Source organism: Oryctolagus cuniculus, chromosome 13, assembly GCF_964237555.1.
Source record: "Oryctolagus cuniculus chromosome 13, mOryCun1.1, whole genome shotgun sequence".
Classification (NCBI taxonomy): domain Eukaryota; kingdom Metazoa; phylum Chordata; class Mammalia; order Lagomorpha; family Leporidae; genus Oryctolagus; species Oryctolagus cuniculus.
The window spans coordinates 77,375,692-77,400,656 of NC_091444.1; the positions used below are offsets into that span (position 1 = coordinate 77,375,692).

The 24,965-nt window shown below is 45.4% G+C and overlaps 1 protein-coding gene and 1 long non-coding RNA gene across 3 annotated transcripts in view; one reads left to right on the forward strand and one right to left on the reverse strand.

Annotated features, from left to right (window-relative positions):
* Positions 1-19,714, forward strand: part of IL15RA (interleukin 15 receptor subunit alpha) — a 46,653-nt gene extending 26,939 nt beyond the window's left edge. Inside the window, exons 2-7 of one of the 2 annotated variants that reach the window (XM_070055788.1) lie at positions 5,555-5,749; positions 8,192-8,290; positions 10,066-10,263; positions 10,856-10,888; positions 16,653-16,728; positions 18,888-19,714. In XM_070055788.1, the coding sequence (XP_069911889.1) occupies positions 5,555-5,749; positions 8,192-8,290; positions 10,066-10,263; positions 10,856-10,888; positions 16,653-16,728; positions 18,888-18,999 (713 nt within the window). In that variant the 3' untranslated portion in view covers positions 19,000-19,714. The remainder of the gene's footprint in view (positions 1-5,554; positions 5,750-8,191; positions 8,291-10,065; positions 10,264-10,855; positions 10,889-16,652; positions 16,729-18,887) is intronic. The other variant, XM_070055789.1, reaches the window with a different exon arrangement.
* On the reverse strand, positions 8,729-23,613 carry LOC127487866 (uncharacterized). The gene is made up of 2 exons (XR_011381587.1): positions 23,387-23,613; positions 8,729-11,335 (listed from the first exon to the last, which is right to left on the reverse strand). It is a non-coding gene; the product is annotated as an uncharacterized lncRNA (long non-coding RNA).
* Positions 23,614-24,965: the final 1,352 nt, after the last annotated feature.

The following is a 24,965-nucleotide window of genomic DNA, read 5'->3' on the forward strand; positions in this document are numbered from 1 at the left end:
TGGTGTAGCGGGTAAATCTGCCGCCTGCAGATCCAGCATCCCATATGGGCCCGGTTCGAGTCCTGGCTGCTCCTTTTCTGATCCAGCCCTCTGCTATGGCCTGGGAAAGCAGTAGAAGATGGCTCAAGTCTTTGGGTCCCTGCACCTGCGTGGGAAACCCAGATGAAGCTCCTGGATCCTGGCTTCAACTTGGCCTAGGCCTAGCCATTACAGCCATCTGGAGAGTGAACCAATGGATGGAAGATCTCTCTACCTCTGTCTCTCCCTCTGTCTGTAACTCTACTCTGACTTTCAGATAAATAAATAAATCTTTACAAACAAAAACGAAAGTGAAACAATGCATTTTCTCTCCCGAGACCAGGTAAATCAAGGTAAAACCTACAGTGAGCGACCCACTGAGCTGTTGTGGTTTAGGTGGGTTCAGGGGTGAGGCATGCCAAATCCCCCCCTCCAACCCTCTCCCCATCCACAGAGCTGAAAGAGAGCAAGTGAGGACATTTGAAATCAGAGGGGGAAATTTGACAGCTAACCCTTGGGTGGCTGGCCTGTTGGAAGGCTGCCAGGCACCTTTCAGGTTGTTCCAGCCAAGTCCTGAAGTCACGTGTGGCTCATGCTGATTCTGACCAGCGACCCGATGGGGGTCATGGTATAAGGCACAAGCGAAAACCCAGCAGTCAGGTGAATAAATATCCCAGTGATTGTGGAGTTTGTCCTTGGGCATCCAGACCTAAGCCAGCAGCTGGGGAATGTTCGAATCCAGAGATTGCTCCAGGGAGGAGAAGTTGGGCCACAATGAGGCAGAGGTTCAGGCTTTCTGACTGAGAAGGGGCAAACAGAGGAAGCAGATGAGAAGGGAGAAAGGAAGCTGCTGGGGAGGCTCCATGGCCAGCCAACACGGACTCCAGATGTTGCACAACCAAGAGAGGGTTCAGATGGCTGGAAATCAGGCACGGGGTAGTTTGGGTAAATCCAACAATCTGGTTTATGGGAAGTATGCAGAAGAAATCAGCAACCCCAACACACACAGCGGAGAGAGAGAGAGGACACTTCCCAGGACAGATGGAGATCCCCATTCCTGGGCTCTGGAATCTTCACCAAGGCAGGCCGAGCAGTGAATGATCACTGGATTTCCCATGATGCATCCCCTTCCAGGTCCCTGCACACCTTTTAATCTGGAAACGTAGCCAGCTCACCTCCTCCATTTGGGAGTCGTGTGTTCACGGGTCTCTCAGGTCATTACAGGCTCAAATTTCCAGATGAGGATGGCCTGGTTTCTAGCACATTCCAGACTCAGCCAGGAAAGCTGAGAGCCAGGGTCTGCTGCCCAGCTGACACCGGCGTCATGCTCACTGGCCGCTACACCAGCAGTTTACCTGCAGATAATCCAGCTGCTAAACCAATGGTCTACTTGCAGCTACACTGAGTGTCTTAGACAGAGGTGCCCCAGGAATGAAACCAATGAAAATGCTCAGGTGGGACACCAGGACACTGGTTTAACCATTCAGTGTCGTATCGGAGAAAATCTTGGGGTGAAAAGCTTGTTGAAATCTTTCAATTTCTAATTAGAAGGAGGAGTCATTTTTAACCCAGTTTTATGGGTCAAAGAAAACTTCAGTTGTTCCGGCTCTGGCTACTTTGGGCAACATTCTTCCTGATAAAACTGATCTTACTTTTCACGCTGTGTGCATTCCATCCTGTCTCCAGCTGTCTGCAAGTGACTTGTGGGTTATGTTCTGGAGCATGACCAGATCCTACCCAATGGCCCTGCACACTTTTTTGGCCTGTTTTTTTTTTTTTTTTTTTTTTTTTTTTTTTATCTGAACAGCTGTAACTGGCTCAGAAAAAGGCAAGAACTCCTAATTCAAGGATCTTCTGCATTTCTCACGTTTATTTGACAATAAACACCCACTGTTAGCATAATTTATTCCTGTGTTGCCCTAGGCCTAACCAAGGTTTCTGATCTCCTGTGGGAAGATACCCTAAAATCCACTCTAGCTTTTATTATTATTATTATTATTATTATTATTATGAAGTAGTTAGAATACTTAGAACCGTCTTAACATACAGATGGCTGAACCACAGCCCTTCCTCTTCAGTATGGTCCTTCCTCTCATTTGTAGCTGGTGGTCACCCAGCCTGGTCCAAATTAGCACCAACATCTATTCTGTCTGGTCAGTCTGAAAGGGACACTGGTAAACATTTTGATTTTTACGCCATAATGAATGTCATGGATAAAAAAGGATAATAAATACACAGGTACAAATCAGATGAAGAAGCAGAGTTTACAGGGAGGGCATTGGTATGGTGGTTAAAACACTGCTTAGGGTGCCCGTACCCCATCTTAGAGTGCCTGGGTTTGGGTCCTGACTCCAGCTGCCTGCTAAGGTGCACCTGGGAGGCACCAGTGATGACTCAAGTAGTTGAGTCCATGCCACCCATTTGGGTGCTCAGATTCAGTTCCAAGATTCTGGTGTTGGCCTTGCCCAGCGCCCACTGTTGTGGATATTTGGAGAGTGAACAAGCAATGGAAATTCTATCTGTCTCTCTTCTTTTTGAGTAAATAAAATATGTAAATTGACAAAAATGAAAAGAAACAGGGCATTACAAAAACTCCCAAATGCATTTTCAATAGGCAAAGTGTTTGTACCATTGAAAAATTCAAAGGTAAAAAGGCCTCCATTTATCTTTCTTTCTCAGCTGCCTTGGCCCTATTGCTGAGTTTCTTGTGTATCCTTTCAGAGACTTTATGTACAGACCAAAAAAAAAAAAACTTATGTATAGGTTTTATTTCTCCTTTATTCTCTGCTAGTAGCATACAGTACACGGCATTCTGCTTTTCTTTTAAGCTTAACTGTGTATTGGTGGTCTCTCCACTTCAATGCTCAAAGGGTTTTCTTAGTGTGTTTGGCAAAGCTAGGTGGTACATCATTGTGTGTTTGTACTGTAATCTGCTTGATGAGTCACCTCCTGACTACATACAAGGTTATTTACAGATACTGGATACGATAATGAATAACTTTGTACATACTCACTTCACAAATGTGCCAGCGTATCTGTAAATTAGATTCTTATAAATAGACTTGCTAGTTTACAGGGTGTGTCATAACAATGTTTCACAAGTATGCAGATAAATCTGTATGACAGAGTCATAGAAGTAGAACTGTCAGGTCAGAAAGCAGGTGCATCTGTAATCTCTATAAAGAGATTGAAGATATGGCCTCAGTAGGGTTGTGCAAGCCTTATGAACATAATAGATGACCAGCATAGTATATGACTGAACTTTTAGCTCTTTTGACAGCTGATAAGTGATATCTCATATAGTTTTTATTTTACATTTCCTTCATTTTTTTAAAATAGTTTTTTTTATGAAAGGCAGAGTTCCAGAGAGACTGAGGGAGAAAAATCTTCCACCTGCTAATTCACTCCCCAAATGGCCACAATGCCCAGAGCTGGGACAGGCTGAAGCCAGAAGACAGGAGCTTCTTCCAGGTCTTCCACATGGGTACAGGTGCCTAAGCACTTGGACCATCTTCTGGTGCTTTCCCAGGCAGATTGGCAGGGAGCTGGATTAGAAATGGAGCACCTGGGACTTGACTCAGCATCCATATGGGATGTCAGCTCCACAGCTTTACCCACTACAACTCAGCACTGGCCCCCACATTTCTTTGATTATGAATGAGGTTGAACAGATTTTTATATATTTATAAGGGCTGCTATCTGCTGTGAATGTCCTGTTTATATCTTTTTATGCTTTCCTATGGGATTAGTGGACTTTATACTGATTTTTAAGAGCTCTTAACATATGAGAAGAATTAGCCTTATGGAAGTACACTATGAGATGTAATTTTTTTTGTCATTTGGTCATTTGTCTTTAACTTAGGTTGGATTTTGATATGCAGAAAGGTTTTCATTTTTATGTGGGCTGTATCACTCTCGGTCTCCTGTACACTGTGCTGATTGACTATGCAATTGCTTTTACCTACAAAGGCAATGATTTGTTTAAAGGCTATCTAGAACATAAATGAGCACTTTTTCTAGAAAGGACTGGGCAATGAATAAATATTTTATTTTAGATTTAAAATCAGTTCACCACATCTGCTCTGCCACTGCAGTGTGAAAGCTGGCATCAACACGACTTAAATGAATGAATGAGGCCATGCGCCAGTAAAACTTGATTTACAAAAATAGGTTAGCAGGCAGGGTTGGCCCATGGGCCACTATTTGCATAGAGGCCACTAGGAGTCCTTTCCTGGCCGGTGCAGCCACTGTGTTTGGCCTCTTCTGTGGTCTCCCCACATGAACAGAAAAATGCTTTTAGCTCAGTTCTTTCGTCTGAGTCCCACCCTTCCCACCTGCTATGGCACCAGCGGCTTGCTCAGCAGAGATTATTTTTGGCGGTTTTCCAATCTGGAACCAAATATCCAGGTTCTCGGGCAGCTATAGGCAGCCCATGGATTTTTATGTTTTTCAACTGATTTGGTTAAGCCAAGTGGTGGCCTCTGGCCAGCATCTCAGCTGGTGAATGACTCAGCATTTATACATGTTTTCCAAGCACCAAAAACTCACTGCACAGGAATCTCCCTCCAACACAACCTACTGGTAGCCCCTTCCATACCCGGGGTGGTGCTTGGCCTCAAATACCAATTCCTGCTCATCTCATCTACATGTGAGAAGACCTAACATGTGTTACATCAATGAGAAAAATAGTAAAAATCATAACAGTTATTTGTAGTGGCTAAAGAAAAACTGCTTTTTAACATCAGCTACAGTGGAGTTTTCTGGCATCAGATAGAACCTCATCTTAAACAAGCATGGGCCAACAACCTTGGTTTGAAATGTTGGTTGCCACCTCTCCTTTTAAGAACTAAGGGAAATGCTCGTGCCATAAGCTGGGAAGGAGGGTTGGCGATAGTAACCAGCCAGGAGGGTGGCTGTGGGTTGTGTAGGGGTGTAGGGTGGACGGATAGTGAGTAGCACAGGGGAAACCCAGACCAGAGTGGCCAGGAGGAAGAGAGCTGGAGAGGTAGATGGGGCCAAATCAGGCAGACTCTCCGAGACTTCTTAGGGATGTCAGTCTTTATCCTACAAATACGAGCAGGGGAAAGCCAGGGAAAGTGATGGTATCAAATATGCATGACAGGTCATGCTGGCTGCCTGGTGCACACGGATTGAAGTCTCCCGGGAGACTGGTCTGGAAGCTCTTCTTGCTCAGCAGGAGGGCCCGGAGGCTTAGTGCAGAGTGGAGAGAGCTGGATGCTTGGGGCGACCCTGAGGATTTGGGGATGGATGGGAACTGGAGGGTGACAGGGAGGGGACGTCACTGGTGACTCTCTTGTCTGTAGCTATGCAGGGTGGCTCCTGGAAGGTCTCTAGACAGTGAGATACCCTTCCAGAACATCTCCTACATGCTTGGATCCTGGGGTCTACCCTGAGGGGCCCCTTGGATAAGCCTTGACCTTGGTTATACTATTATTGACTGTTGGCTGTACCTGGAGATCTGCTCTTGGCAAGCTGAAATCTTTTTATCTGTTCCTTCTCATCTGCACTTCTATAGGTGTCACATGCCCCACGCCCACATCTGTTGAACATGCAGCCATCCGGGTCAAGAGTTACAACTTGAGCTCCAGGGAGCGGTATGTTTGTAACTCAGGTTTCAAGCGTAAAGCCGGGACATCCAGCCTGACGGAGTGTGTGTTTAACAAAACCACAAACATTGCCTACTGGACAACTCCCAATCTCAAGTGCATCAGTAAGTATCCAGTTCCTACTCTTGTCCTTCTTCACCCCGCTAAGGCCACACAAAGAGCAGAGATGCAGTATGGGGCCAGATGAGTCCATCTCAGGGCCAACACACTTCTCTGTGTTGAAGTCGGAGGCTAAACACCAATGGGACACTGAAAAACACCTTCTTCAGTTGTAGACACATGGGTGTTTGGGTCACACAATTCTGGGTTCACAATTGGCTCTGCCATTTCGTACCTGTGAGGTCTCAGGGAAGGCCCTTAATCTCTTGGAGCTCTGGATGGTCTTCTAGGAAATGAACCCCATGTTCACACTGCAGGTTGTATGAGGATTCAGTGGTACATATGAACTGACACTACTGTGAATGCTTGCTTTGAGATTTATGGTAGCAAGGATTTGGGTTACAGAAAGGATACGTGCTTACAAGCACACTTGCTTTCCAGGGAGTTTAGTGTTTGTTTGTTTGTTTGTTTGTTTTTTTCCCAAGGAAGGAGACTGCAGGGAAACTATTGCTGTTTTTCCCATTACTGCTCAATCCCAAGGACTGGAACAGACCTGTGCAGCAATGTTTCCCTTAGCTTAGTCACTGTGTATGGTATCTTACAGTTCTCAAGTTTTCCCCTAAAAACAGTCTACAACTGGACAGACATGCTAAAAGAAGCCAAATGCTGTTGAGGTGGAAGCCACTAGGTGCTATTTCCATGAATACTAAGCTCCACTTCTACTCCTCCCTTCCCACCTCTAGAAAAGTAAAGATTGACCCATGCCCTGACTTAATGAGTCTTGGCTCTGTCTAGCAGTGAGCTAGATGCTTTCTCAAATTTGTATAACATTGGCGAGCATTCTGAACTCCTGTATGGGGCAGGGGCTGGGAGGGGACTGTCCCATAGCGAACTCACTCTGCTGGAGGATCCCTCAAAGAGCCACACTTTCTCATGGGATGTGTAGTGGTAGATAGCCCTTCTCCCCCATCCTTCTCTTCAGAACAGAAGTCACAGGGAAGGGAAGCAGGAAGCCCTTCCACTCATATCGAGGAATCATCCAGCTGAGGAATCAAGCTCCCTGTGGCACTGGGTAGAACTGAATAGAGGAGCCAGGTGAGGCTGGGTAACTGTGGGAACCCCGAGCGGATCTCTGACTCTGTCCTGTCCTGGGACCCACTGGAACCTGTAATTCAAGGACAAAAATAAGGGCCTTTCCACTGTAAGGAAAGTTACATTTCCGTAAAGCTCTGTGTCATTTGGGTGAATGAATCTATTAAGGAGTGGAGCTGTAGGCTCTGAACCAGGCAGATGCGAAGGGAAGAAGACACCTTGTAGTCCAGTTAGGTTTCACCTAGTTCAGAGCTTCCTCCATTTTTTTTTTTTTTTTACCACCAACTCCCTTCAATCATTGTTTTTCCCAGCCTCTTGTGCTTTGAATGATTTTTTTTTTTTATTTGACAGGTAGAGTTATAGACAGTGAGAGAGAGACAAAGAGAAAGGTCTTCCTTCCGTTGGTTCACTCCCCCAATGGCTGCTACGGCTGGAGCTGCACCAATCCAAAGCCAGGAGCCAGGTGCTTCTTCCTGGTCTCCCATGCAGGTGTAGGGGCCCAAGCACTTGGGCCATCCTCCGCTGCTTTCTTAGGTACCTCAGCAGGGAGCTACATCAGAAGTGGAGCAGCAGGGACTTGCACTGGAGCCCATATGGGATATCGCCATCACAGGTAGTGGCTTTACCTGCTATGCCCTGGCCCCTGATTTTTCATTCTAAACAAACAGAATCTATTGAGTAATTGTTTACTGTCCCATGAAAATCCAATATTGTAAAACTGAGTTAATATCATTAATACTGTTCCAGCCAAAAATAAATTTGATGCCTTAGTTGTGTAGTTTTTTTTTTTTTTTTTTTTTTTTTTTTTTGGAAATGCTACAAATAAAGTTTGCTGGGGTGTTGTGGCATAATGGGTTAAAGCTGCTACCTGTAATGCTGACCTGCCATATGGGTGTCAGTTCAAGTCCCGGCTGTTCTACTTCTGAGCCAGCTCCCTGCTAATGTGCCTGTGGAGGCAGTGGAAGATGGCCAATGGGTCCCTCCACCCACATGGGAGACTCAGAGACAGCTCCTGGCTTCAGGCTTTGATCTGGCCCAGCTCTGGCCATTGTGGCCATTTGGGGAGTGAACCAGTACATGGAAGACCTCTCTCTGTTTTCCTCTCCCTCTCTGTGTCTAACTCTGCCTTTCAAACAAATAAAATAAATCTTAAAAAAATAAATAAAGTTTGCTATCTGTCTTTGCATTTGGATTGGAAAACACTGCTGTTTATTTCCTGAACTTTGAATCCGACTTAGGAAGTTAGATATCTCCATTGTATATTTACGTGTTTTTAAAATGTATATCCAGTTCTGAAGCCACCCCCAAGTTCCACCCTCAGGATCGTAAATGCCATGTGGTTATCCTCTCTCCAGGAGACCCCTCCCTGACTCACCAAAGGCCAGTGCCACCCTCCACTGTAGTGACGGCAAGGGTGACCCCACAGCCAGAGAGCCCCTCCCCTTCTGGAAAAGGTAGGAACACAGGAAACTTTTTAAAGATTCCCATTCCCTACTACCACCCAGCTCCCCACCCCCGAATTCTGAACATTCAAGGACCCAGCTGCTTTTCTGCTGCCAACGTAGGTAACAGAACAGACTCTCTGTTGAGGACAGGAGTCAGAATTTATAGTGGCTCTAATTTTCTTTTTAAAATCAGAGTTGCTTGATGTCTAGATTTCATATGTGCACAATGAATAGTGGTTTAAAACTCACTGTTAATATATCAAATTATGCTTAGTTGTAGACACTTATCCTTATCACGAACTGGAAACAGCCTGAGATGTGATCTCATTTGTACCACGTTAGCCTGCCACAGTTTTATGGGTGTTGGCAGAAAACATAATACTCCTGGAGAAGAGACAGTGTGGCTCATTTATATGTGGCATAGCAAACAGCAGGATCATTAGCATGTTCGCATCAACTTCTTTATTTCTCACAGAAGCAATGTGGATGGGCCTGAATAGATGCCCAGATGTCCAGTGGGTTACACTCTGGGAGGAGAAACCTGGGCTCAGGGAACCCGAATGTTTTATAATTGGGAGCAAACAGAGTCACTTTTGATTTGCCCAATAAATCAGATAATCACCAAGTCACCACTCCTAGCCTTGCATCTGTGTCCCAATCACTTGGTCAGATGTCCTTTGCTGAGACCAAACTGTGCAGCTGGAAGCTCGGCTGTGAGAGAGCAACATTTGATACAGACTGATGTGAGCGTATGCTTGGATGTGAATGCTTGGTCTGGGGGGGACTCTAGATGTGGGGGACCCTGGAGTGCTGACAGCTAGAGTAAGGTGAGGGGCATGTGAGGCCGTAACGAAGGGTTAATTGTAGGGGACCTCTCACCACGTAGGTGGCTGGGAGAGGATGGGGACACAGGCTTCAATCGCGTGTCAAGAGCATTGTGATGCTTGGCCTCACCAGGTGCTTTGCTCTAAGGCTGTATTTTCTAAGTTCTGTATCTGTCAGAAGACCCAGTTGCCATGGAGACAAGATAGGAAACAGCTATGCCACACCTTACTTAACAGTGTAGGGGCAGCCATCCGCCAAGAAGGGGCAAGGCAGTCTCCCTCCCTGAGACCGAAGCTAAATCAGGATATATCCCTCAAATACACACCACTGAGTTCAGACAAGCCAAATCTCAGGCTTCCCCATATTTCAAAAAGTGTTTGCCAACATGTAAAAAAGAAAACCAGAATCTTAGTTTTTTGGCAAACACAAGTCCATCCACTGGCTCATTCCCCAAATGGCCACAAGGGACAGGGCTGGGCCAGGCCAAAGCCAGGAGCCAGGAGCTGCATCTGGGTCTCCCACATGGGTGCAGCAGCCCAAGCACTTGGGCCACCTTCTTCTGTTTCCCCAGGCATGTTAGCAGGGAGCTGGATCGGAAGTGGAGCATCTGGGACCTGGAACTCATGTGGGATGCAGATGGCGGCTTTACACGCTTACATGCTACGTCACAACGCCAGCCTCCCTTGTGTTGTTGAGCTACGTCTTTGAGCATGTGAATGTCTCCTCTAGGCAGCAAGCTTGAATATGCAGCTCTTTAGGGTTCTTCCTATATATGCACCATGAAAAGTAACTGATAAGCCCCATCGCCATGGATGTGTCACCACTGAAGGGGGGCATCATGCTGGGGCAGGGCTGGGGGGTGGGCTCCCTGGAGTGTGTCCTGAGACTCCCCATCTGCTGGAACTCAGAGGACTCCAGTCTAAATACTTGTGTTCTCACCATCTTGAAATCTCCTGCAGGCCCAGCCACATTCTCTCCAGAGTCAGACACCACAGTGGCCACAGGGACAGCTATTGTACCAGGCTCCCAGCTGATGCCATCCACGTCACCTTCCACAGGAACCACGGGGGTAGGCAGTCATGAGTCCTCCCAAGCCCCATCTCAGACAACAACAAAGACCTTGGAACCCACGCCCTCCACCTCCCACGAGACAACAGGTTAGCACTAGCTTTGCATGGCGACAGGCCGGTTCCCCACATCCTGCTTCTGAGATTTGGGTAGGGATCTTGCACCGTTCAGTCCAGAGTCAGCACTGACCTAGCGGCCTTGCTGCCTTCTGCACCTGCCACAGCCCCCTTTGCCTGGTTTCTGTTCCCCGTGGTGCGCACTTTCTGCCTGGCTTAGTCCAGCTGGGAAAACTGGAAAAGAAAAATCCACCTCCGCAGTGCGATGTGGCCAACCTTATTAAGCTGCCCAGCAGAGCCCATGGCACAGCTCTGAACACCCATCTGAACTGTACCCCCATGGGAGGGTGATGGACACATTCTGCCATCTGGAGACATTGTCTGTGGGGTAGAGACGCTCTTGGGATTCTGGGCCTGCTTTAGGTCTTGCCCAATTCGGAAGGATGTCCCAGCAACTCAGTGAGTTTCCTGCGTGTTCTTGGCTGAAATGATTTTGGTGATGCTACTGGTGGGTCTCCCAAGGTTCTAAGATGGGAGCCAAGATATCCCAAATTTCTTGGGCTCCGTGAGAAACTAGTACCTTAAGGACTGCAGCCCAGACTCGGCTGTTCTCTCTCCTCTGCAGATGCTCATCCGTACAGTTCCAGAGACGTCACTGGTAAGTACTCTCCTTTGTCTGGCGTGCTTACGATTGGGGTGACCACAGAGCCAGCAGGCTGAACAGTCCTGCTCTGGGCCTGCCGCCCGGCATGACCTCCACCCTCAGAAGTGCCTCCATCAGAACAACTACGTTCTGTGATATCTCGGTAATGGACAGCTTCGTCTGTCATGACATCTTATGTCCATACTGCTCGCTGCTACCTGTCATGCTAGTGACGTTGAAACCAGACAGCTGCTGTACCACAGAAAGGGCCTCGTGGTTCACTTCTGCTCAGCAATGCAGGACTCTTGTCCAGGAAACTGCCCGTGCCCACTGTTGCCATTTTTCTGCCAGCAGCTGCATTCATCTCCCACAGGACAGGGGCACCGTAAGCTTTACAGAGGGAGCTCCACTTTTCTCAGAATAAAGCACTTCGTCCTACAGAAGACACGTGCAACGTTAAGGCTAGGAGAAAAAGAAAGGAACAGACAAGTGACTATGAGGAGGAAATGGGAAGTGTTTGTAAGAATAGGAAAGAAGAAGGGAGGAGAAGAAAGTGCAGAGAAGGCAACAGGAGAAAGAAAGGGAATGGAGGGTCCGGTGCTGGCCCCCCCTCCCCCCCAGCTACTTCACTTCTCTGTTAATGCGCCTGGGAATGTGGCAGAAGATGGCTCAAGTACTTGGGCCCCTGCCACCCACATGGGTAGACAGAGACCCAGATGGAATTGCAGGCTCCTGTCTTTGGCCTGGCTCAGAACCAGCTGTTGCAGTCATTTGGGGAGTGAACCAGTGGATGGAAAATTTTTCTCTTTGTATGTAACTCTGCCTTTCAAATAAATAAATAAATCTTTAACAATGAAGACTTCAAAAGCAATTAAAGATAAAATATATATATTTATAAAGTTACAAAGATAATAAAAAAAAATTCTCAGTTGTGACTAAAAATTATCTTGTAGAAAGGAAACAACGCCTGTTCCCAGATTTTAGGGCATGCTTCCAGAGAGGCAGTCTGGAAACAAGCACTCAGGGGTTAAATGACGCTGGACACTTGTTTTACTTTTACTGTTCTGTACTTCACTTTCACTTAATGAGGTATCCTGGAGATCCTTCCACATCAGTGCATAAAATCCCCTTCTTTCTTTTTCACTGCCACAGAATATGGATTTGCCATGCTTGTTTAGCTTGCCTCCTCTTCGTATATGTCATTGTTTACATTCGTTGGTTATATTACAAATATGATGACTGGAAAATCCCCATGTGCCAGTCTTATCTGTAGGATATCCTACACGTAAAATTCTGGGGCCAGGGGCCAATGTTGTGGTGTAGGGGGTTAAGCTACCACTTGCGATGCTGGCATTCGATATTGGAATGCTGGTTCGAGTCTCAGCTGCTCCACTTCTGATCCCTGCTAATGCACCTGGCAAAGCAGCAGAGGATGGCTCAAGTGCTTGGGCCCCTGGCAAACACATCCAAGACCAGGATGGAGTGAGTTCCTGGCTCCTGACTTTAACCTGGATGGGTCCCAGCTGTTATGGACATGGGGACTGAACCAGTGGACAGAAGATCTCTATTTCTCCTTCTCTCTGTTGCTCTACCTTTTAAATAAATGCATAAATCTTTTTAAAAATGTCCATTTTTGGCTACATAGATTTTTCAAACAGTATTTGATTATGAGTTACAATCTATAATCTGCTTTTCCAGTTGATGACTTTCACTGGATTAAAATATCAAAATCTATTCCAGGGCAGGTGTTTAGTTTTGTTTTTTATTTTTACTTTTTTTTTTTTTTTTGACAGGCAGAGTGGACAGTGAGAGAGAGACAGAGAGAAAGGTCTTCCTTTGCCGTTGGTTCACCCTCCAATGGCCACCGCGGCTGGAGCGCTGCAGCCGGCGCACCACACTGATCCTATGGCAGGAGCCAGGTGCTTCTCCAGGTCTCCCATGCGGGTGCAGGGCCCAAGCACTTGGGCCATCCTCCACTGTACTCCCTGGCCACAGCAGAGAGCTGGCCTGGAAGAGGGGCTACCAGGACAGAATCTGGCACCCCAACCAGGACTAGAACCCAGTATGCCGGCGCCGCAAGGCGGAGGATTAGCCTATTGAGCCGTGGCGCTGGCTAGGTGTTTAGTTTAACAGTTGAAATGTCCCTGTCCTATACAGGAGTACCTGGGTTTGATATTTAGCTTCAGCTCCTGATTCTGGCTTCCTGCTAGTGCCGACCCTCGGGGTCTGCATCAGTAACGGCTCGAGTAATGGGGTTCCTGCCACCTGGACTGAGTTCACAGCTCCCAGTTTCAGCATGGCTCAGCCCTGGCTGTTGCAGGTATTTGTGGAGTAAACCAGCAAATGGGAGCTTATTTCTCTGTCTGTCTCCTTTTCTCTGCTTCTCAAATAAATAAAAAAAAATGCTATCTCCCAAATTCTGAAATGTAATAAACATTAACTGAACAACTACAATGGGCAAAGATAGTTGCATGCAAGGAATTGTGAAAATACAGAGGACTAAAGAAAAAAACAAACCAAAATATTTCATGTGTGATTTTTTTTTCCTTCAGACTGCTGAAATAAAAAGATAGGGGCTGGTGTCATGCCACCGTGGGTTGGTATGCCAACATTTCATATGGGAGTGCCAGTTCATGCCCCAGCTGCTCCACTTCTGATCCAGTTTCCTGCTAATGCCTCTGGTAGGAAGTGGGTGATGTCTCAAGTACTTGGGTCCCTGTCACCCACATGGGAGTCCCAGTTGGAGTTCCTAGCTCCTGACATCAGTCTTGCCCACTGGTGGGTGTTGTGGGCAGTTGGGGAATGAACTAGCAGATGTAAGAGATTCTCTCTCTCTCTCTCTCTCTCTGTCTCTCTCTGCTTTTCAAATGAATAAATAAATCTTCAGAAAATTTAAAAAGATAGGTGAAGAGAACCAAGTACTTGTCAGAAAAGAGATGAAAATAAAATCTGTTTCATTGTATGTGATTTAAGTTTTTTCTACTCATAAGGTAGAAATTAAAATCATGCTAGTTTTCTGAAAGCACTTAGTGAAGGTGCCATTACAATATGTCACATATGTCTGTCCCAGCTACCCCAACACCCAACAGTGTGCAGGCATCACTTTATATGGGCTGAGATACTCCCTGGCTCCTGAGTGTCATTGTTTCTGCATGAATTAGCAGTCAGTTGAGCTTATCTTTCTAGGAAAATATTAATAATGCTTTACCATAGTGGTTACTCAATAAATTAATGGATTTTCAGTGAACCCATGATACACTAGTATCATAATTTGTTTTTCAAATAAGGTATTTAAATGATCATTACTTTTAAAAGTTGCTCTTTTTTAATTCAACAGAAAATATTCAATAAATATGGAATGAGTAAGCAAATGGATAAGTGAATTTAATAAACATTTAAGAAATGTCATTCATAGTTTCATTGTCTTAAATATCCCTTGGTTCACTTGACAGTACTTTTTGACAGTAACTTTGTTGGATTATTCCAATATCTCTTCTCCAGTCTCTACCTAGGCTGTTGTTCAAGGCTCCTAATTATAAAATAAAAGGTGAGCGTGCAACACTGCCACCTTCACTGAGTACACTAGGAATGAAGCATGTGTTTTTCAAAATTAGGATTCCTCTACTTCTCTATATTTGAAATAAACTTGCCACAGCCAACCTGCTCAGCTGTTGACAGAGCTTTCTCTTGTCTTACTCATCTGCTCATTTCCTACTCTAGACCTAGTTTGGTGCTTTGCTGCTATGGAATGCGGATTTCTCATAAAAAAAAAAAAGTCCCTTTCAATTTACTTCATTCACAGAACGTTAAAGGCTTACTTTGATCAACTGAGTAATGAATTGATGCAATGCTGTTCCATCCAAACTGCCTTCATTTGCCGCAGGGACACCAGCACTGTGTCACAGTGATTGCTACCCCACGACTGGCCTAGTTTGTCAGTATTGCTAAGCAATGACTACTCTCCATGTATTCAGAGGATATTTCCACCATCCGTGCCAAATACTGACCACTGGCAGTCTCGCCTGCCTTCTCTGTCCTAGTCTCAGTCTGGACTATAGACTGAAGTCGGGGGAGGGGGTATCTATTGCTGCATCATAATCAACATTTTCTTCTCTCTCTCTCTACTTTCTCTCCTCCCCCCTTTATCTCACCAAATTTTCTTTTCCTTTTTCTGCAGTCCATATTGCCTTGGAAACACAAAAGGGTAGAGAATCTGACCAGTGATGTATTCATTCATTATCTTGGTGATTTTGGTTTGAATCTCATTATTTAATTTGCTTTGGCTATAAGTGAGGAAGAGGCTAAGAGTCTGAGGTTGTCACCGAATTCAAATTGCTTTGTTTTGTCATTGGCCCGGGAGCCCTGCAAATTTTATTCTCATTTAACAGGAACCAGGAGGAAGCATTGTGAAAGCAGAACTACAGCTTTCATCAACTTGCCCTTTCCAGTAAACACTCCTAGCAGTAAATGCATGCCACATCTGTTAGTGAACATGAAGACATAGCTTCCCATAAAGTACAAAAGTTCTGAAAAAATTCTTTTTTTAAAGTCATAATGATGATTAATATTAAGTCTGAGAGCTCAAAACATCTTTGCTTACTTTTGCATGTTTTCTGTTACAGTAGCAACTTTTCTATGCTGATTTTAGTTACTTAAATGTTGCTTGCTTTGTTGATATAGTTTTGATCTTCTGATTAGTCATTAAAAATGAGAAAGAAGTTTAAAAATAAAGATGATATGTAATGCCATCATTAGTACTCTGGTGTACTGTATATTTCTCTAGCCCGTTCTGTGCAATATTGACACTCACAAGGCTTGTTGGAGATTGGGATTCATGTCTATCTCAACCGGATTTTTTTTAAAAGTTTTATTAACCTACTAGAGAGAGAAAGAGAAAGAGATCCAGTCCCTTCCACTGGCCAAGTCTCCAAATGCTTGCAATTGCCAGTGGAGGGGACCAGGAACTGAATCCAGGTCTCCCAAACGGGTGGTAGGAGCCCAATCATTTTTTTAAGATTTATTTTAACTATTGAAATACAGAGGGGGAGAGAGAGAGAGAGAGAGGGAGAATCTTCCATCCACTGGTTCACTTCCCAAATGGCCACAACAGCTGGTGCTGAGTGGATATGAAGTCAAGAGCCAGGAGCTTTTTCCAGGTGTCCTACATGGGTGCATTTGGGAAGTGAACTAGTGGAGGAGAGATCTTTCTGTTTCTGTCTCTCTGCCTTTCAAATTAAGTTTAAAATTTTTTTTAAAAAATCTAAAAAGATGATGGAATTGGAAGGAAAGTGGCACTGCATGCAGCTCTTAAATCTGTGAAGTTGAAGAACAGAGACATTTTCTTTTCACTTTGGTTTTAGTGGCAGGAAGGAACTCTTGCTCTTCTGGAAGGGCTAGCCACCACCTCCTCCTTCTCCTCCTCCTCTCTACCTCCTATCACCCAGCTTTGGCTTGGAGGCGCCTCCTTTTCCTCCTATCCATCCCTGCTCACAGTCACTTTACTCAGCAAGAAAAAGCATCAGGAGCAGGGGTGTGGGGTAACACAGCTGGGGATGGGTTGCATTGGCAGTGTCGACAGGGAAGAGGGCATATTTTTGCCCAGAAGTAGAGTAGAGCAAGCTATGAGGCCCTCAAGAAATGTTAATAATGGTGAGCCAATTGGGAAAGCATTTGGATTTCTCTGCAGGAATGTAGGACATACAGGATTTTCCAGTGCGTAGTAATGAATGAGTTCTTAGGATTCTCAGCATGGCTCCAGCTTTGTTCTGTTCTTTTACAGTGGCCATCTCCACATCTGTCTCGCTGCTGGGTGTAGTGTGTGTGGGGTTCCTCCTGGCATATTGCCTCCGACCAAGGTGAGTAGCACAGCAGAAACCACAGGACTAAATCTCTCCTTCCCAAGAGAAAATAGCCATATCATCATGATTCTGGGATGATTTCTCAAAGGAAGAATCCCTTTGTGACTAGATTCTCACACTCATCCACCTCTGTTTTAGCCAAAGAGAGCATTAGAGCTGAGCACTGAGCCAGCCCTAGAGGGCCCTTAATCTGCCACACAGTTCTCAGGCCACTGGTTGGAACTGGGGGGGGGGGGGGTGGGGGGGGGGATGGGGGCGGCAGATAATGCTGCAGGAGGCCAATCTACCAATATGCAATTTAGAAAGAAAGAGTGCCCCTAGTGGCCAGTCTGATGAACATGCACTGTGTGCCTATTCTTCAGGTGATATATTCATGAATATAGTATACTCTCCTTGAATGCACTCTTAATTTTGTGTATATTTTCTTATCCTCAATCATGTTAACCTTAATTTTGTCAAATAATTGAAATTCTGCATTTCAACATTTATGACAAGTTTCTGCCACTGGATGGTATGTATAAGGATCATTTTTAATGATAAATACATTAAAATAGATTGTTAAAAAGTGTGCAAATTGGTTGTATGCTGCCAATAAATATGCTTACAAGAGAATAATATCAATTTGCTGACTATATTAAATAATAAATAATTTTTCAATTATTTTTCCAATCTTTAGGCATTTTGATCCTTTTTTCACTAAAGACTGAAGCAGCAGTGCTAGCCTTATTGTGTACTTCTTTCAGGTGGTGACCAAGATCTCACCCTTCCAGATTGATGTGGTTGCTCTGGGTCTGTTGAAACTAAAATTTTACTGACTAGTTATAAAATATTAAATATGATGTCACTATAAAAGTATAGGACCCTTTGAGCCTAATTTTTACAAAATGAACATTCCATGAAATTCTATCGTAAAGCCAAAAATGAAAACTAGTCTTTAAAAGTTCACATAAATCTTCAAAAGCTGTTAATACCAGACCAACCAATAAAAAATGCCATCAATATCTTATGTAGTACCTCAGAAGTTAATGAACTACGGTTAATAAATTACTCAAAAATTTATCTAAAAAACCTCTTAAATGCCAAATGTTGAAAATACAGATGAAATTACTTTCAAAAGGATTTTCAAAATATCATTGCTGAATAATTTCCATATAAAAAGCTGAATGTAGAGTTATATTCTTAGATTATAGCTAGCTATATTAAAATGAATCTATATGTCATCTTTGTAATAAATACATTAAAATATATTCTTAAAAAGAATTTGTAAGTTTGGTATATACAGCTAATAATGTACTCACAAGAGGAAATACCAGTGTTTACTGACTATATTAAATATTTTTGTAAATGTATGTTTAAAAGGTTTGGTAAATCTGGTAAATATGATATTTGGTCATTTGGTCAATTAAATCTTCCCGTAAACTGCATTTTGCAAGTTGGTTATCAGATATCCTAGTCAACAAACTGGCTTTTAGCAAATTGGCCTAAGATTCTGATTTATAGCCAAGCTTTCACTCGAAGGGGCTCAAATCACTTCCCTTAAAATGGCCTAAAAAGTTGCTTCTCTGTAGAAGAGAGACTCCGTAAGCCAGGGAAGAAGGTGCTGCTGACCCAGCTACTCAGAGAGGCAGCTTCATGACAGGCACACAAATGTGTAATCAAAATATTGTGCCTTCCTCACTCTCATTATTCAAGAGATGATTAGTCTTTCTCTCTAACACTTACTAAGCACCAAGAACTGTTTTAAAACCTTCATGAGCTTGGATGATGTAGATGACCAAGTGTGGTGTGAGCAGCCTCCTGGCTACACTTCCCTTTTCCTGTCCCTGCCATCTGAAGTGCTTTTCAACAAGGGGTGGGGATGAGGAGCTTGTGGGAGGGACGTGAGCTGCCCCAATAGCATTGGTAAATCTGGTGGATGGGGAGGATGAAAATATGGTATTTAAATTCCATCTGGAAGTTGAAGCCTTTTAGGTTTTCTAGATCTTTGAGCAATACCACCATCAAAGACCGAGTATTTTGTGATTCCTGCAGGCAGGGCATGTGTTTGCTAATGCCTTCCACACTGTGCTGGACACCCATGTTCAATAGGAAGTTATCTGCTGATTTGAGGGTAACCCTCTCCTCTTTTCAAAACGTGTGAATCATCTGCTTTGCAGGCAAACTTCCCAGCCACCTGGTGTTGAAATGGAAACCACAGAAGCAATGCCAATGACTGGGCGCACCAATAGCAGAGAGGAAGACACAGAAAACTACCCACCTGACCTCTGAAACTCGTGGTGGGGTGTTCCAGCCCAACTAAGTCTGGAGCAAAGGAACCACCTCTGTTTACCTAAGGAGGAAGAGACTCAAGGAGTTGGGTGCCCAGAAAAAGCCGACCAGGATAACCACACGTCCCTGATGTGATCTAACTGTGCCTGGCCTGGGCACACCCCCGTAGAAGCCAGGCGATCACTGAGCATTCAGGAGGATGCCATCCATCCACCCACCTGCTGCCAACTCAGGTACAAGGGCCAGCTTCCCGAAGTCCAAGCAGGTAAAGCTCTCTCAGGAAAGGCTGATGGCTTCAGGCCAGCATTTGTATTTCATTATGACATTTATTGAGGCTACTTTATTGGGCTGTTTAGTCCATGCGTCATCCTGACTTGTAGTTTAGAGAGGATAGTAATACAACCAAGGCTGTCCATTGCACAATGCTCCTTCTGACTTGAGAGATGTCCACAGGGAAGGCATCTGCATTTGAGCTCCAGAAAATTCTGACAATAGGTGCTCTGCATGATTGGAAGTAGGCCAAGCAAGGCAGAAGACATATTGAGCCCACTGAAACCTCTTGATTTAAGGATTCAGAAAGAAAACTGAATTCAGTGACATTTTACATACACATTCGTTTATATTTATTCTTCTGTTATATCTGCATATTATATATGATTTGTATTTTGAAATTGTCTAGGTAAGCAAAATAAAAATATATTTTCAATACAAAAAAGAATCAATGAGACATGTTCCACAAAGAAAACAGCAAGGATGCAGAATCTGCAATGATTGTAGCACAGATTTTCTTTCTAAAAAGAGAAAAAAAAATGCTTGCCCAAAGCTGGATCATATCACAGTTTCGGGAATTTCTAACAAAATTTCCATGTGAGAAGTAACTTGATGTAATCTGGATGATGGTAAGTTTTGGCTCAGCTATGTGTGGGATGTACATTTCACTTTCCTTCTCATGTTCTTCTTTGCTGTGGATGCCATTTATTTCTGAAATCCTAGGCCTAATCTCACTTTCTCACCCATTTTATAGATGTGAAAATTGAGCCCAGAGAAAGTGGAACCACCATAAACATCTGGGAGGTAGGGCATGCACGCAGCATGAAGATGTAACTATAAGGAGAATACCACTAAGTACTGTAGACTCAAAATGGGAAAAACTTCCAAATATTTTGTTCGCATTAGCTCTAAAAACATGTAGAAAGAAAACAAACTGCCTCTGTAGCTCTTTCCCTGGGTATTCACTGCTGACTCAGCCACTTGCCAGCCACCGTATCCTGTTTATCTCTAAACCCGAAATGTCCATTTCACACCCTGAAAGACAGCACTCATTCTTTATAGTGAGCAAGGGTTTCACACTGTATGTTTCTTGCAAGGATAGGAAGAAGTGGCAAAAAAAGAAATTACTATTCACTGTCCAGGACATATTTGTATATATTTAAAGGCTTTCTCTATTGACAATTGATTCCATAACCACTTTTCAGTGTCTACTCTGCCCCAGATTAATTATAAACTCCATGATGGCTTTCTCTTGCAGTATCCTTGCTGTTAAAAATCATTTTAGACACTGAGGACACACAAATGAATAAGCCTGAACACAAGGTGGCTATCAAAACAAACACAGATTATTAAACATAGGCACTGTAAATATTAGATAAATGCATCCATGAAATGGCATGGTAATAAACCAAAGCAGACAAATAAATAGCAAATAAGAGTTAAAGAACTGGAACAGTACATTGAGTTGAAGAACTTCCAAAAGGCTTTATAAAGAGCTGAGCCTTGAAAAATGAATGGGATTCAGTTAGGCAGAAAAACCAATATATGCAAAAATATGGAGAAATAACAAAGCTTTGGTGTGGCCAAAAAGGTGGGTTTTGTCAGAACACGAGGTTCCAAGATGAAGAATGATGGGAGACACATCTGGAAGAATCTGGAGCTACCACTACACAGGTCCTTAACCACACTGCTAAAGAGACTGCACTTTATCATGTAGGCCATTCAAGGTTTCACCCAGTTTTCAACAAGAGTCATTACCTAGTCATTCACAGAGGACGAACAGACATGCAAGTTGTCAGGAAGACAAGTCATAAAATCACTGTACCAACCTAGGCAAGAGTCGGTAAAGGCCGGAGAGCAACAGAAATTGGGCAGAGGGCAGTTGGGCAGAGTCTCAAGAAGCCTTTCTGACAGGACTGTTAGGAGAAAAAGAAAGAGCAGAAGAGATAACATATTTCTATTATAAGAATAAAAGAGAAACAGTGTTGTTTTAATTGCTCTTTTCTGGAGTGAGGGGGATGCTAATTATTTTTCCTGTTTTAAAGATATCTATGGAATATTAGGTTAAGCTCCAGGAAGTATTATGAAATAGCAGACTGGTCTTCAAAAGGCAGGTGAATGATAGATGAAGACGTAAGGTTTGTGATGCTTTGGTAATAGACAAATTTCTAGAAGTAATTTCACAACCAGAACAGTAAAACTGAATTAAGTTCAGCTTCCAAATACAAATCAGCCTATAAGGGATACAGAAATGTAGTAAGCAGAGCAAATGTTGGCAACAAATCTGAAATTAGAATTCTAAGTCTCATGAGAGTGTTTGGTGTCTATGCACACTCACAAATCACAAAACATGTCAACCAATCAGTATTCCAGTGGCCACAGCTGAATGCTCAGGAAATGCAACATGAAAAAAAGGAAAGACATCCAGGTAACAAATCACAACACCAACCACAACGCCATGTGAAATGGACAATAAGGTCAAACCACAAAGTCCCAAAGAAAAGGGTAGTCCAACCGGGAAAAGCTCCACCTGTCTCTTCGCTTACTTGCAGATCCTCTCCCTACACCAAGCTTGTGCTCCAGGAAAACCACAGGGACTGTGTGAAGTCACATACTGAATCTTCCTGTTATCCAAAGAGGGGACACAGGCCAAAAGACGTTTATAAAGAACACAGGAGAAGCTGAATTGCATCTGGAACACCAATTAAGTAGCAAACTGTCCTACATTTTCAATATTCCATCCGACTGTCAGCCCATGTATCTCAATTTTGCTGAAAAATCAAAGGAAACTGGAGACATGAAGCAAGCAAAGGAAGGTCATTTATAATCAGAACCATGGGGATGGAGAGGAGGATTAATAGCAAAAAAAAGTATGAAGTTCCTGGATGCCTTAAGTTCCAATTTGCACTGACTCCAAGAGCAGGCAATAAGAACACTGCTTGGCATGTCCTAAGGTTTGCACATTTCAAAGCACCTTTACTCATTCCCTACTTTTGGGGAGGAGAGTTTGGGGAGTGGGTGGAGAGTGACAGGATAAATGAAACTGTAACTTTGGCAAAGCTGGTAACTAGGACTTATTCTGTCCCCAGTGACTGGGCATATTATTCAGGAAGTTAACCAAACGGAATCTGCTCTTTAGTGAAACTAGCTTCCTTTCACTGACCCTTACCAGAGATCTCTCTTTATTTTATCTCTGCCTATTTCTGCAGTGTCAGGCAGTAGGACACTCTGTAGATGTTACCACCTTTCCTTCCAGAAGATCTTCTTGCCCGCACTTATAATATAGAAAGAATCACTAATAGAAAGAACCACTATCCTCAAGAAGGCCCACTTCCCTCACTTGTAAAACCAGAGCGATGCTCTGCAGGATCGTTTGCGGATGAGATAATTAATGTAAAGTGCTCTGCAAACCACAGAGTGCAATATCAAATGTAAAGGGTATTTGTTTACAACCCAGGCACAAAGCAGCAACTCTCCTCTTACCCTCTAAAGGAGCTGACAACATCAAGAGGCAAACAACCACTATCCATAAGGTCAGGTAAGGAACGTCAACACCTACCCAAATCTCTTCATTCACCCATAGTCTTTTTTTTGTTTGTTTTTTAAGAGCTCAGTGTAGCCCAAAAGTTCAAGGCCTTCCCACATCACCTTAACCTTATCTTCGGACAAGGAGGGAGGAGGCTACCAAAAAAAGCAAGGGCAAACAAGGCAACAAAAAACGACTCGCCCAAGGTCAAAACATCGGAATACAAAACGAAAGCCGGGCTTGCCAACAGCTGCGGCCACGTCTACCGTGCCACCTCTTCCAGTCGCCGAGAAACGCCGAGCTACCCCTTCTGGGCCCCACGGAGCAGTGAGGGGTCGAGGGCCTGGCCCGAGCTCACGCGGAACCCCAGCCGCCCCGATGCACAGCCTGCAGCGCCCTCCACCTGCCCGCTGCCGGCCGGGGCCGCGCCCCTTCACCCAGGTTCAGCCAGGGCTTGGCCGGGCTCTCCCAGCAGACCCACTGACCCCCCACCCCGAGACCGGAACCCCAGCGCAGGACCCCCACAAGGGTAAGTTCCGCGCACGGCTGACACCCGCCCGCACTCCGTGCCACGTCCGCGGCCTCACGCACTTTGGCGCTCCGGACTGGGGCTGCCGACGCTGCCGCAGCCGCCGCCGCCGCCGGCCCCACAGCCCAGCGTCTCCAACCACCCAGCTCCTCCTCCAGGCTGGACCGTGATCTCTGACAGCCGCCGACTTCCTCCGCGAGCTCCACCCCGCAGCAGCCGAGTGTAGCATCCGCCGCCCGAGCCGACGGATCGCCTCTGGAGCCAATCGGGACGGGCAACCGGAAGGGGCGCGCTGACGGTCAGCCGCCGCTACCAATAGAAATGCGCTCCAAAGGGGGCGCGGCCGTCACTAGCGCACCACGCCTGGTCTGAGCTTCCGGTCGGGCCCCCGAGGAGAGGGGCAACTTTCCCAGAGTTCCTTAGAGCTCCGCTGGTCCCCAGGTCTGCGGGCAGGCGAGGAGGCGGAGAGTGCTGCTGAAGGGGTTGGGAGAAGGTGGAGCAATGGAACACCACCCATGCGCCTAGCGGGTCGGGCAGCGGGCTGGTTCATGCAAGCAGGAGCGGCTGCACGTCCAGGGGTCGGCCGCCCAGCAGTCATCCCTGGGCAGTTCCCTGTCAGGCAGGCTATGGTGGAAAAGGCCATGTGGGCTTGGCGGGCCTCCTCGTCGCGCTTGCGGGTTTTGCGGTAGGGCGACGCCCCCATCCTCACTCTTTGACATTTTGGGTCCAACTCACAGCTGTGCAGCAAGCTCCAGGACTGCGGAGGCGCCCGGAGCCCCGACGTGCGTGAGTTCCGTGCTTTAGGGCAAGCACACTTGACAGGCACTTGGCAGGTAGCACGCCGCAGAGCAACCCCGAGAGTGCTCACCGTCGACTGCCTGGCCCCCTTGAAGAATCAGCAAGCACCCTGCGCTCTGAACTGTTTCTTCCTGGCCTTGGGCAGGAGTCAGGGTGTGAAAGCACTGGGGGCTGTCGCAGTGCTGGAGACAGAAGCTGGTGGGTAGGGGTTCTCCTGCGAGAAGAGAAAGTCCCTATCCACTCTTAGCTTTGTCCAGCCTGGTCTGCAATGACGGTCTCTTCCGGGAACCCATGGCGCCTTTGCAAGCATTTGCAGGAGGGCCGGCTGCAAGCCCAGCACGAGGAGTTGCAGGCTGCACTGTGCCGCCTGCCACGGGCATTTGGACATCCTGACCCATCTGCCCCAGGCCTGAGACAAGGACATCGAGGCCAATGACCAAGACTACAAGCGGCCTCTGCACGAGGCGGTCTCTAGGGGCCACCGGGATTGAAGGGCGACTGGTAGGTGGCGAGGATCCAGAAAGACGCCCCGCCTGTCTACTGCCTGTGGAAACGTAGATTTCTGTGTACTTCATTCATCTCTTCCGACATCATTAGCTTTTCTCAGCTCCTGGTTCTCTACCCAGGCCTTCTCAATGGCAGGGTTCCCCTGCCCCAACCTTCCCCTAAAGTGAAATTGACTTACAGCCTACTTCATTCCTGCCCGTGTGGGGTTAGCTGGCTGGTTGGGTCAATCATTTCTCCGTGTAAGGTAGAGAACAATATAGAATATAATTTTAAAATGTTGTCAAGCTACACGTGGCCCCCAATGCAATGTTCTTCTGGGGACATAGAGCTACTTCA